At 37.4% G+C, this 14494-nt stretch overlaps 1 protein-coding gene across 1 annotated transcript in view; it reads right to left on the bottom strand.

Moving 5' to 3' along the window:
- The window catches only part of LOC126183490 (dedicator of cytokinesis protein 7), a 266895-nt gene that overhangs the window by 74939 nt on the left and 177462 nt on the right, over nucleotides 1-14494 (bottom strand). The window contains exons 26-27 of the mRNA XM_049925523.1: nucleotides 12006-12132; nucleotides 11481-11674 (exon numbers count right to left, since the gene is read on the bottom strand). Of these exons, the coding sequence (XP_049781480.1) occupies nucleotides 11481-11674; nucleotides 12006-12132 (321 nt within the window). The remainder of the gene's footprint in view (nucleotides 1-11480; nucleotides 11675-12005; nucleotides 12133-14494) is intronic.

The following is a 14494-nucleotide window of genomic DNA, read 5'->3' as shown; positions in this document are numbered from 1 at the left end:
AATAAAGCTGCTTTGATTTCTGAATTACTTGCCTCAATATTTTGCAGTATTCTTTGTAATGCATTACAATTCTAACATCAGAGCTGTTCCCAGATAGTAGATACAGTCTCCTTTTTGTCCCGCATGATATCTTTTTTCCTTGTATCCGCCACGGTTTACGTTTTGACTTCTGTGATATTTGCTTTACCTTTAAGGGTAAACAATTTTCAAAAGAGAAGGTAACTTTATTAATGGATGCTTTGTATTTTCCATTTGAGTTAGAAGTATTATAAATATCTATCCACTTGAGCAATTTCCTGAATTTCTCAATTTTTTTACCCTGAGAAGTTTCAACATTTAACCCAAGATGCTGCATGTCATGATCAGATAGCCCATTTACTATAGGTTTTGTGATATGACTTTTTTCCCTAGATTTGTCTACAAAGGTCTTATCAATAGCAGTCTCAGAGCATTTGCATAGCCTAGATGCAAAGTTCACAGTAGGAATTAAATTGAATGACAGTGTTACTGATTGCAATAATTGTTCAATGACAGAGCTTTTCAATAAATCCACAATAAAATCACCAGCAACCATTATTTCCTTTTTTTTTTACCCCCCCCCCCCCCCCCCCCATGAGATGGCACAACAGAGCTTCCAGATTTTTTATGAAGAGATTAAAATTTCCTGAAGGTGATCAATATATCCCTGCTATTATAAAGGACTTACTACAAAATACTACTTCCGTTGCACAAGCTTCCAAGTGCTGCTCTGAGCAAAATTTATTAATATCAACATTCTTTAAATCAAAAGAGTTTCTGACAAATGTTGCAATTCCTCCTTTCTCCATATTTTCTCTACAGAAGCAAGAAGCTATCTTGAATCCTGTAACATTTGACACATCTATACCAGTGGTCACATGATGCTCAGAAGGACAGATTATTTCAACTGGTTTGCTCAACTCTAATTCTTAAATACAAATAAGCAACTCATTAAGCTTAGCCTCCTGTCAATTTTTGAGTATCTGTAGTTTCAATTAAGGCTGTCTGCATGAACTGAGTACATTAAAATTTGGTTTCTGGCTGCCTGTTTTATCAATCTGAATGTCATTTTCAGCCTGTCTCCGAACATCTTTTGTTTCTGCCCTCCCTACCCTAAAAAAACTGCTGTTCTGTCACTTGGGTAACCACTGGTAGTTTACCAACTGTGACAGTGTCTCCCCCCCCCCCCCCCTTAAGTAATTTGCTATTAGCCCAGAGAGTATTCCCTTCCCTGTTGAGGCGAAGGCCATGCCTAATATAGTCCCACCTGCTAATAGAGTCAACAGAAACCACACCAATGTGAGACCCCATACCTGATCCAAGCAGACGTTCCACCTCTAAATTAACTATCCTAACAAAAGAGTTTAAATGAGGCCAGTCATGGTGCATCAGAACAGACACAAGCCCAACACCAGTATGTGGAGATGGAGGAGAAAGTCATTCAGACCCAGGTTGAGAGATATCAACTGGTTGTGAATATTAGGGAGACAAGGTAAATGAGGAAATCTCATAAAGAATACAAGGTCAAAGACAGTTCTCTGTAGTTGCTTAATACACAGTAAAGGTTGCTGAAAAATATATGAGACTGCAAGGAGATATGACAAGATTATTAAATGGAGAAAAACAGCAGCCAAATAAGGGAAATGGCAAACAGGCATTAAGGAATGGTAGCCAGAGAGAGAGAGAGAGAGAGAGAGAGCATTCAAGAATGAAAAATTGCCAAACGATGAAAACATATCACTAAATCTGAAAAAGATTGGTAACCAAAGAGAAAAGGCAGAGCTACTTGAGAAACTAGACGTGTCATTTACTAATTTGCATGGATTCACAGTCTTTCATTTAAGAACGATCACCACTAAACAAAATTAATGTAGGAATGCACACAGAAATGCTGTTTTCTTGGGGACACCCAGTATGCAGTTACTGAGAATGCTCTACAGCATGCCTGAAAAGACCTGAGTGTTTGGTACACCACACGAGCCATTTGGTTCCTTGCATCCAACTTTAGTTTCATTGAACTCTGGAGATATTTACTTGTGCTCCAATATTTTTTCACATCAAACTACCCTCCTCAGCTCAACTTCATTAATAAACTCTTCCCCCCTCCCACCCTTTTTTTTACATTGGTTGTGTCAGGTTATTTATTCAACATTATGCTCTATTTCTTCTTTCTTCATTTTTTCCTTTCTCTTATCTTTTTTCTTCATGTCACCTGTATCTTTTTGGTCTCCCCCCACCCCATCTATTCTGCTTCCCCATTAGTTATTAACTGTACTATTCATACCATCACTAATCTCTTTTTCTCAGTCGATATTTACTTCTCACTCTGTCTTGTCTACTCTGGACCAACGCTGACATAGTGCTTACTTATGTAAAATCTTTGACTTCTTATTCTTTGACATCTCCCCAGTCACCTTTGTTCTCCTTAATCTTCTCAACAAGAGGATTCCTCTCAACTTGGAGTCTGGGTGACTTTCTTCTGTTGCCCAACCTTCCAGCATCTATTCCTATTTCCTCCTTAAAGGAAATAATAGTTCTTGAAGATAGGGATAGCTTTTTCCTACTATGAATGTGTTTATTGGCAGTACTGGAATTTTGTATCCTGAAGTCAAATACTAACCAACCATTATCCCTGCTTGTATTTCAAAAAAATAAACAAGTAGTCTTGTGGTAAGTTGAGCTCTAAAACACTGTGGAAACCTATATATTGCCAAGATAACATAATTGTGACTGAGGAAAATGTGCACTTTTTAAAGCCCCTGGAAATGGGATCTGTATACTGCAGTAAGTAACTTCTCATCACTGTTGTACTACATTGGCTAAGTATTATTTGTAAGGACTTTCATGAATGCTCTCTATGATGTAATATTTTATGAACAATGCCTCTTATTTGACAAGTATTACTCCTCTATCAAAGAGTCTTTTTACTGGTGAAATATGTATAGCTTTTGTGCACACTGACAAGAAGTCAATGATCATGTTTAGCACTTAAAGAATTTTATATATACTCCCAACTATTTTACTAACCATGACACTTTTTGTCAGTTGGCATTATCAGATCTGTACACAAGAGGAACACATAAGTATCAGATCAAATTAAAATAGTCCAATGTACTAGGCTGGTTAGCACTTGACACCTTACTATCTTACTCCTGCTGCTCTTGGGAAGGGATCTAATGAAGGCAGCTGCAGAAATGAGCCATGAGGAAAATTAAATGATAAGCTTACCAATCTTGTATACTATACTATTTTAGATTGATATGCTTCTTACACTTGTTCCTCTTGTGTACAGATCTGATGCTGAATGCAGTTATTAATATGAGTCATAAGAAAAACTGACAAGGGGAGGCCGCCAATTGTGGAATTCAGATTCGATTAATACTGCGCATAATAAAAGCTCATGGCCAGAGGTGTAATGTGGCAAAGCACCAAGATGCACTTCTCAGCCTTTGTCGAGAAAATCGACATTTAAAAGAAACCGTTGCAGTGAAATACTCTCTACGATTAATAATTTTCTACAGCGTCGTGGCACAGCGGTAAGCGCTCGGGTTCATAATCTGAAGGTCGCCGGATCGAATCTCGCGCCATGCAATTTTTTTTAATTATTAGTTTTTTGTAATTAAAAATATATATATATATATATATATATATATATATATATATATATATATATATATATCAACTATTAATAAATTGCTTATGTATGTTGGTGAAGGCGGATCGCTCTCCAATTGTACCGCCTCCATGTTTCCGTTTGTTTAACAGGGTGTACCAAAGCTCTCCCGTCCGCACTGATTTTCGACGATGTTATAAGTTGCGCTAGGGACCGCATCTACCTTCTTTCGAAGTTAGCAGGCAACTACGCTGTTATGCGGTGGCTCGTTTCGGCCCATTCAACGTCTGTTCTTCAAGTGTAACGAGCGAGTAACGGAGTTTATATTTCATACCTGCCACAGCAAATTTGTGTTCGTGGGGTCTCTATTCTAATTCGAACGTTTGGCTTACGGTATATGTGTTCGTTTCGGAATATCGTTTCTACGTCTTCCGTTAACTGTACGTGGTTAACATTATGAAGACAATTAATAACATTTGTGAAATACAACTTTGTTTGCGGAAAACATAATGATGTTCGAAGTCGCCAGTTTTACCACGACAAACGACTTTCAAAAACTTATTATATGCATAATTGTTTCAACTGATTGCCGGGAATTATATATATATATATATATATTGAATGACAAAAAACAAATACAAAAAAAAAAAAATTGCATGGCGCGAGATTCGATCCGGCGACATTCGGATTACGAACCCGAGCGCTTACCGCTGCGCCACGACGCTATAGAAAATTATTAATCGTAGAGAGTATTTCACCGCAACGGTTTCTTTTAACTGTCGATTTTCTCGACAACGGCTGAGAAGTGCATCTTGGTGCTTTGCCACATTATACCTCTGGCCATGAGCTTTTATTGTGCACAGTATGAATCGAATCTGAATTTCACAATTGGCGGCCTCCCCTTGTGAGTAATGAAATAACTGGTGGTCTAGACAAAATTCATTGTTTAAGGGCTGAACATGATTGTTGACTTCTTTACAGATTTTCTGTTCTACATTGTGGTTTAATATATGTTATCAGTTTACGTGTATGAACTATGTATAGTCTGTCAGATAACGATCTACATTACACAGGTGACAAACATTATGCACACAAAGAATGAGTCTCCTTACCAATTCACCCCAAAAATCTTTTACATGTTGAAGGTCTCTTTATTCTGCCTTCATGCAAATGAGAAGTAGAAAAATATTGCATTAAAGGACACATAACATATTATCATAGCATTATAAATTACAAATTATAAATACCCGTGTAACTGTCTGCGTAAGTCAATTCAAAGGTCAGAAGGAGGCAATGGCACACCACCTCCAACAGGACCATGCATGAGAAAACATTGTGGTGTTCACAACAGCCTTCGGGTTCAGATGAGGCTTATTAAAATTAGATATCAGCTTTTTTGTATGAAAGTGTTGTGATTCCCAGGGTTAACAAAAAACTTCTTAAAATACAAGTTACATGATGGGTCATTCTCTGCACTCTCAGAAATTAGTCTAAATGATTGTGGAGAAAGTGCTTTGATCTGATTTATTTAGTTTGGTGTAAATATGAGCAAATGATGATCAGTTACATATACCACGAAACACCTATACACAAAATTATCGTAATTATTTTTAATAGAAAAATCTAGGTGCAGCTGAGCAAACTATCACCTTTAGCATACATACTGATAATACAGTCATACCATGGTAGCACTTTGTTAACATGTCTCCAGCAGTGTGTGTGTGTGTGTGTGTGTGTGTGTGTGTGTGTGTGTGGTGGGGGGAGGGAGGAGCAGCTCTCATGAGATCATATATCAAACAACTATATGCAGAACAAATGTACTATCCAAAGTTTGGGCAGCTGCCTGTCACTTCATGGCTGGGAGGTATCTGATGCTATGCTCAAAGACAAATAAATTATATCTCCCATGTAGACACACAAGGAACTTAAAAGAGTTGAAGATGTCGAAAGGGCAATACTTAAAGCATATAATCTTGTGAGAACTTTGGAACTTTGTTGCAACTGTATCAGACATATGAAACTGACAATGTTGTTCCATCTATGATGGTAAATAATATTTATTAGTCCACTGTTAGCTAGCAGGCAAAGGAAAGTTAACAGAGCCAAGTCTCCAAAATATACACTTAAAAGTTTTCAAACTGATAACCACAAATATGTAAGCTAAAAAGGACAAAAACGCCAACCATCAACACTGAAAACACCAATTTAAAAATCACAATCAGCAAATGATGACTACCGTATTTACTCGAATCTCAGGTGCACTTTTTTCCAGTTTTTGTAATCCAAAAAACCGCCTGCAGCTTAGAATCAAGTGCAAAGTAAGTGGAAGTTCTGAAAAATGTTGGTAGGTGTTGCCACAACTAACTTCTGCCGTCGAACATATGTAGCGCTACAAAGGCATGCTTTGCAGGCACAAAGATAAATACTGGCACCAAAACCACTGCGTCAGTAAATAAATTAAAAGAAAAGGTAGAAGAATGTAAACATTATGCCATTCATGTTTGCTGCTATTTCATTTAAATCCAGTCTGCCTAATAAACTACGAAACTAGAGTGAGACAACAGCAAACGCAGAAGAATATACATATCATGTCATGTTTATATTCATGTTATGATGAATAGTTATACAGTCGGAGATGAAGCACGGCAACTGACTAGATTTATAAATCTAAAATGACTCTAATTTCTGTGCAGAATATAATGTACTAAAGAGGTGTCTAGCAAAAAATTTTCTCCGTTCGAAAATCTTTGCAAACTCTCGTTCAGAACAACTTCTATCATATGCAGTCTATTATTTGGTTCTTGTTGATCATTATCAAAGAAAGCAGCAGTGTAAGTAGCAACAAATAGCAGTCTCTTGCCATTGTCTCGCTTATGAGACAGTCCTCTTCTTTTTTTTTTTTTTAATTGTAAGCCACGGTAGCGAGCACAAAAGCAAGCCATGCCGCGAGCGGTGACAGGTCGTAAACACTCATTATCAGAATGCGACAAACAATGCATGACACAGTACAATAATGCATTTTCGGCTTAGAGTGACGTAAACACCTATAACAAAGAGAACGACACTTATCAGATCAAAGCAAAATAAGCAATCGATTCGAGCGAGGTGGCGCAGTGGTTAGACACTGGACTCTCATTCGGGAGGACGACAGTTCAATCCCGCGTCCGGCCATCCTGATTTAGGTTTTCCGTGATTTCCCTAAATTGCTCCACGCAAATGCTGGGATGGTTCCTTTCAAAGGGCACGGCTGACTTTCTTCCCCGTCCTTCCCTAATCCGATGAGACCGATGACCTCGCTGTCTGGTCTCCTTCCCCAAAACCAACCAACCAACCTAAGCGATCGGTTCAAACCAGACAAAGCATGTGAAAAAGTAAGGGTACCCGACGGAGTGCCTGACACATAGCAATGGCTACTTGGTAAAGCTTAACTGTTAAGCTTACGACTCAAACCATACTGCTGTAGCTGTATCTTCATCCATTCAACCTAAATTGTCTCTCATGTTACAATGTACCAACCTTGTTTCGATTTGGAGGTGCGGTCTAAAACTTTTCTCTCCCCTTGAATTTCGAATCTCAAATTTCAGGTGCAGCTTTAGATTCGGGAAAATTTTTTTTCCTTGGTTTCGAGTCTCATTTTTCATGTGCAGCTTAGATTCAAGTGCGGCTTAGATTCGAGTAAATATGGTATAGCATGATAGAAACATATACAGATGAAACCTAGTACTTTCATAAAAAAGTCCCTCTTTGGTTCCATGCTGGAAAAGAAAGATATGAAACATTTGTACTGAGAAGGCAACACTATTCAGAATCCTGGTTTAAGAATGAATTTCTACATATTTACTAGTCTTGCTGTAAGATGGCTATCACTCAATCTTAGGGAACTTATCCTTCCATTCAATAGTATCCAATGACTTTTTCGGTTCTCTTTTTGTATCCAATTTAGAGATTAAGTTTTTCAAAAGATTCAAGTGTGATGTACACTTTCACATGTTCCTTAAAATAATAATAATAATACTGTGACGAAAAATTTTGATAAATATTGCTAATATTATCTCAAAAGGAGAAGTCCACAGGGGTGGAACAGACTTTTTGAAACCATGTATGTGTTGGTGCAGCTTAGGGTTCCAGGTATCACACCCTGCAGCCATTCGTCAAAGTATGGCCCCATTTGTGAGAAATCGATGAAAACAAATTCAGAATTTCACATGATGCTCTAGAGCCTTAAAATGTTAGTATTGCATAGAGCTGTGGTGTAATGTAGTGGTTAAGATATTTTCCTGATGTGCAGAAGGTGCTGGGTTCAATTCCCATCAGGTGCTTTGAAACTTTTTTATGTTTAAATCTTTATTGAAATAACTTTGATCATTATTTTTGTTCAATGAACTGGTTTAAATATTTTTTCTTTCTTTTTCCCTTCTCTTTTCTAATCCTTTGTTACATCATTTTAAACACTGCATTAACTTTTTCATTTGCTCTCATTTTTTTCTTCTGTCATTTTCTTTTATTTGGAATCTTTATTGAAATGTTTTTCATTATTTCCATGTATTAGCTTTCATTTCATTTCTTCCATTTTATCATCCAATATTTTGTCCATGTTATTGAATCCATAATTTCTATTCCTGATTTTGGATCAATTATGTTTACTTTATAATCTCTTTTTTTCATTTCAATCATTATCTGAATTATTTTATTCATAGTGCAATAAAAATTTACATTTTAAATTTTTTGTGACGATTACAATACAAAAAATTTACATCTTAAAAAAAAAAAAACAGTTCTGACAATTACACAACCAACATAAATTATTTCATTGTTTGTTTTATAACTGTTATATGCCAGAAATTTCAAATCTTTAAATATTATGACAGCTAAATGAAAATAAATAAAGAGATTCCATATGGAAAAAGAAGATAGGAAAAAAAATAAGAGCAAAAACAGTCAATAAAATAATGAAAATGCTGCAGCAAAAGATCAGAAATTTAAAAAAATTACATTTCAGCCAATGAACAGAATAAAAATAATTATAAAAGTCATTTTGATAAAGATTTAAAAATAAAAAAATTCAAAGCACCTACCAGGATTGGACCTACAACCTTCTGCACATCAGGGCGTACCTTATCCACTATGTTACACCACTACTACGTATAGTAAAATTATTTTTAAACCCTAGAGCAGGGGTGGGCAAACGTTGCACGCGGCTCATGAGCACACAGTGCTGCACATGTGTTGCTCGCGTGCAATCGTCGAATGGGGCAGTGGCGACAGCCGGCAGGTTGTGGCAATGTAGTACCAGGCTAAGCTACGGACGTTGATGCAAAGCGACCACTACGTAGTGAAAGTTGTATTTGAAGTACCGGAAAATGCAGAGTGAATCAAAGTAACGGAGAAGTGGAGATTTGCTATCTTTTAAAAAGGAATGGGAGAATCAATTTTTCTTTGTACAAAAACATGAACATTCGAAATGTTTAATATGTGGCAGTATTCTCGCTGGTCAGCGGAAGTTTAGTATTGAACGCCATTATAATAAATTTCACAAGGACGAGTACAATTTATTGTCGGATTCTGAGCGGATGGGGAAATTGACTGAGCTTAAGAAGAGCGATCTGACGATAGTAGATGAATCTGACGTAAGGTGCTGTTGTCACGAGAGATCTGCAACTTTCTTTCATCGTGTCTCTCATCTAACTGATTTAACATTTTATGGAGCACTGTTTTCAATTTTTCAGGACGACAACAATGATTGCCCAGCGGTGCAAGTTATAAGATTGCGCTTAATGTAGCAAGAGCTGGAAAACCGTTTGCTTAAAGTGAGTTTATAATCGAGTGCATCAATGATGATGCTGATTTACTTTGCCCACTGAATGCAAATCAGTTTCAAGCTATCACTCTTTCTTGGCAGACTGTAAGTCGTCGTATAAGTGCCATGGCAGGTGATGTTTACCGTCAATTAAGGAGTGCACTACAGGAGTTAATTGCACTTTCCATCGCACTTGATGAGTCCACAGATATTTCAGACACCGCGCAATTAATGATTTATGTCCGCGGCGTAGACACTGCTCTGCACATAACAGGGGATTTCTTTTTAGATCTGATATCTTTAAAAAGCACAACCACTGGCGTGGACATCCTAAAAGCCATTGAAGAAGCTGTCTATTCAGCTGGCTTAAACTGGGAATGTTTGGTGTCTGTGACAACAAACTGAGCACCTGCAATGAAAGAGGAACAAATGGGATTTGTTGGATTACTAAGAAAAAAAGCTACAGCATACAGAAGAATCATTGTACAGCATCCACTGCATTTTGCACCAAGAAGTAATCTGTGCAAAAGCAGCAAAACTGGGGGACATCATGCAAGTGGTTATTCAGGCAGTTAATTATTTGAGATCCCAAGGGCTTACACATAGACAGTTTCACACATATTTAGCTGAAATTGGGGAAGAGTACGGTGACATACCATACCACAGTGAAGCCCGCTGGCTTAACCACGGTAATGTACTCAAAAGATTTTTTGAGCTGTGAATACCAATAAATCAGTTTTTAAAGGACAAAGGAAGGTACGACCCCAAGTTAGAAAATCCAGAGTGGGTTGTCGACCTTGCATTTTTAGTGGACGTTACCAGACACATGAATGCATTGAACACAAGTTTGCAAGAAGAAAATCAGCTAATTTGTGAAATGGCTGATTTGCAAGTTTTCACTAGCAAGCTTGAGCTACGGGAATGACAGCTCTCGTCAGGGAACGCAGTGCATTTCCCTACTCTGTCTACTGCGCGAGAACAGAATTGCAAAGAATGAAAGACGAATTTCTCAAGCGATTTGGGGATGTATCATATTTATTCCAAGCTTTTGAATGGTTCTCGAGACCATTTGCTGTTTCTGTAGATGATATTCACCCCAATCTGCAAATGGAATTAATAGATCTACAGGGTAATTCTCGTCTGAGAGACAAGTTCCTTTTGGCAATATGTGTAACAGACTTTTATCACGACTTTCCACAGCAAGAGTTTCCTCGTCTCCATTGTGAAGCTGCGAAGATAATGTCAGTGTTTGGCTCGACATACGTTTGTGAGAGATTTTTTTTCCGTTATGAAAATTAATAAGTCTTGGTTAAGAGCAAACATCAGTGATGAAAATTTATGTAACTGTTTGCGTTTGTCTGTATGCAGAAATTTTGTTCCAGACATTAAACGCATTGTAAACTCTACCTGTGATAATTAAATAAAACATATCATAGGTAAAAGGCACTCTTTCAAACCATGATTTCTTTCAAACACTTCCACTAACCTTATTCCTTCATTCAGTAAAGCAAGCTAGGAAACAAACCGCATTACAGAGGAAGCAGTGGAGAGACAGTATGGTGGGCAGGGGAGAGAAGCGGGTGGCTAGCTTGCCCCTGTGTGCACGCAGAACACCTGTTAACTGGACGCGTGCAAGTGCACTGCACACCTGCAGGATTCCTGCCTGCCCCTGCCCTAGAGCATCATGTTAAATTTCAAAAAAAACATTTTTTTTACTGGTTACTCACAAATGAGGGTTCACTCTGACTGATGGATCCATGGTGCGATACCTGGGACTCTAAAATACAACACCATATATATGGTTTCCAGAAGTTAATCCAATCCCTGGGAACCTTTCCTTGTCAGTGAGAAAATCAGCACAAATAAAGATGGAGTTCACATCAAATCACATAATTGTAGTGAACGTTGAACATATTTAAAAAGCTAAAAAAACAGTAAAAAGAACTTTCATTGAAAACATGTTTCAGCAACCTAAACAGCCTCCAACTATTTCAGGCTGACTTTTTAACAAATAAGAGGGATACAATTATTGTGCTGATATTTAGTACGCACCTGAACAATTTGCTCCAATGTATCTAGAATAACAAAGCTGACTTCTGTGGCCAGATTTCCTTCTATATGAGCATCTGTCTCAACTTCAGCCCTTGGTCGTTCCGGCTGTTCTGCAGTGGGACGGTATGCCATTTGTTCTTTGCGCCATCGTAATCGATCACCTGGCCAACCGGGAGAAGCTGGAGGATTCTTCTCTGCATGGACAAGGAGAATAATTACATTAATATATGATTCTACAGGGTGTTCCATTTACCTGATGACCGCACAAATGGGAGTGTGTTGCCACCCACCCACCCACCCACCCACCCACCAGAGCCATGCAGGCCTGTCGAATGGGCGGCACTGCATCTGATTTGCTGGGCAAAGGAGCGCCCACCACCTGCTATCTAGAGTGCCACTTGTGCAGTCATCAGATAAATAGAATACTCTGTGTACAAAGACTTTTTCTGGAACTATAAACAAAACACTTACATATGGGAGAACAAAATTCCATAGTTTTCTATTATTATCAACATAAATGCATACCTTTACGTCGCATTATCATTTCACTTCGTGCTGACCCCTGTCCTAGAATTACATCTTCCAAGCGAGATTTGATGTCAGTTGTTTTACGAAAACTTTGTTGTGAGAATCTTTTAATAGCTTTTTTGCCCTGAAACATAGAATGGGGTAAAAGAGTGCAAACAGATAGGGACTTGTACTTATAAAGTCAAAACATCAGTGGAAATCAAACAATGGAAAATCCAGGATGGAATGTAACAATATTAGACAAGGAAAGTTGCTACTCACCATATAGCAGCGATAGCGCACAATTATAGCTTTTTGTTGTGCCTATCGTGACTAAGCATCTCTGCTATATGGCGAGTAGCAACTTTCCTTCTCTAATACTGTTACAAAACATCAGTGGTATTGTTTCTATTTACTAAAATGCAACTGACTTGAATCTGCAAACTCTTGCACATTATGCTATATGTACAGAAAAGAGTAAATAACAGAAATGTATAAATGAGTAAAGTAAGGTAATAGGCTATACTCTAGAGGAAGTTAAACTGTGATTGAGCTGGCATTGCCAACACTCAAAACTTGTCAGTTAAATCCTAGAACTAAATGTTTTGTTTTGAGATCTAATGGAAAAAATGAGACTGTGAAAGATGGTGGAAGTTTCTTAAAATCAGGAGTATAGACATCCATAACAGAAAGAGATAATTATCTAAATAAGTACTAGGCATTAAGCAATACAGTGTGGGCAAAATAAAACTAGGCTATAATTTTTTTAGAAATCTGACAGAAAATAAAACCCCCAAGTTAATGAATTACACAAGTGCTCTTTACAGGAAATGACCACTGTTGATGGTATTGCAGCACTCTGTATGATTTACAAAACTGTAACATACATACAGCGGCTCAGTCTAAGGTATGACAGCAATAGAATTTTCAGTGTTCTGCTGTAGCTCTCTGAGAAAGTGGCTGTTATTTAAGTATACCTAATCCTTCAATTTTCCACCCAGATAAAAATCACAAGGGAAAAAATCAGGTGTTCTTGAAGGTCATTCAGCTGATTTAGAGGACAGGAGAGTTTACTGCCTTTGCTGACTGCCCTCTCCTCTCCTCATCAAACACCTCATGAACTCATGTGAAGGCTGCATGAGCAATTGTTCCATCTTGCTGAAAACACAGATGCACTTTTTCTTGGGCGATCTCTTTGTTGTTGAGACTGCATTGTCATGAAATTCCAGAAATAATTTTTGGTCAGTTTTATTTTGATCACCTTGTATCACAAAGACATCTTCAATTACTTATATGCCCATTTGAAAAACTCCTTTAAATCAAAGAAACTGGTTGTGACATCTCCGGTCAAATCAGGATGTCAGTTTTACTGGAATATTACTCAGACAGTCTGTACTCTCTGCTAAAATTACTTAGTCTGTTTTACAGTATACATTTACAGGAATTAATTGGATCTGTTTAGGTCCTAATAAACCAATATTTTTAAGGCAGTAGACAGTTTTTAACTAATGAAATACATATCTTCTACTGTCTCTGTTTGCTAAATGAAAATAATATGGATTTTTGAAGATATTTACATTAAGTTTTTTATATATTTAAGTTAGGGCATTGTCCTAGCTTATGTAAGAGATTTGTTAAACATCTTTGACAGTGTAATATGGGCCTTAGAGGCGGAGAACATGCTCAGATTAGGGAAGAATGGGAAATGAAATCGGCCATGCCTATTTCAAAGGAACTATTCCATCATCATGTTTCACCATACAAAAATAGTAAATTTATTCAAATATAAACATTGTTGTGACCCATCATTCATGGCTAATAAACAACTGTTCATAATTTAATAGACAAATAAATCTTTTATTAAGGGCACTTATCATAACTGAATCCTCATGAATAACTAGCTATTCCACCTCCTCACTCAGCAGCATAAGGTTAGTCTATCTGTTTTCATTAAGGCATATTTGCTAGGCTATGGTTACTATGGACTTATTCACATAATATGATGATTATAAAAAGCTATTACAATTAAACTGGCAACTGTAATTACTGCCAACTCTTACGTGTGTTGTAAAATTTGGTTTTTCCAGATGAAATGTGTTAGTCTGTACAACCTTCACTATAGATTTACTAAAAATCTTTAAGCATCAAGAAATCATAAATTTAGTAATGGAAGAAAGTGTTGGGGGATAAAAATTGTAGAGGATGAACACAAACAGATACAGGGTGCAGTAGTTACTGTATATAGATGTGAATAGAGTTACACAGGATAGATTAGTGGAGAGGAGGGTCTCAACCAAAGGCTTTGTCACAATCCTGTGACAGTCTTGGCTTCAGGTTTCTCGACCTGTGTTATCAGGTGTAGAATTATAGGTCTCCCATTGAAAGATCAGGTGTGCACTACATAAAGGAAGCAGCTACTTGGGTAGCAGAGTGCTTGTGGAGTGCACATGGTGTTTTTTTTTTTTACGCTAAGCAGTAGTTTGAGGTACTATGATGAATACTCATCA

The sequence above is a fragment of the Schistocerca cancellata genome, chromosome 4, assembly GCF_023864275.1.
Source record: "Schistocerca cancellata isolate TAMUIC-IGC-003103 chromosome 4, iqSchCanc2.1, whole genome shotgun sequence".
NCBI classification, from domain to species: Eukaryota; Metazoa; Arthropoda; class Insecta; order Orthoptera; family Acrididae; genus Schistocerca; species Schistocerca cancellata.
The sequence above is the reverse complement of the archived record's forward strand: the minus strand, read 5'-3'. Positions and strand labels throughout refer to the sequence as shown.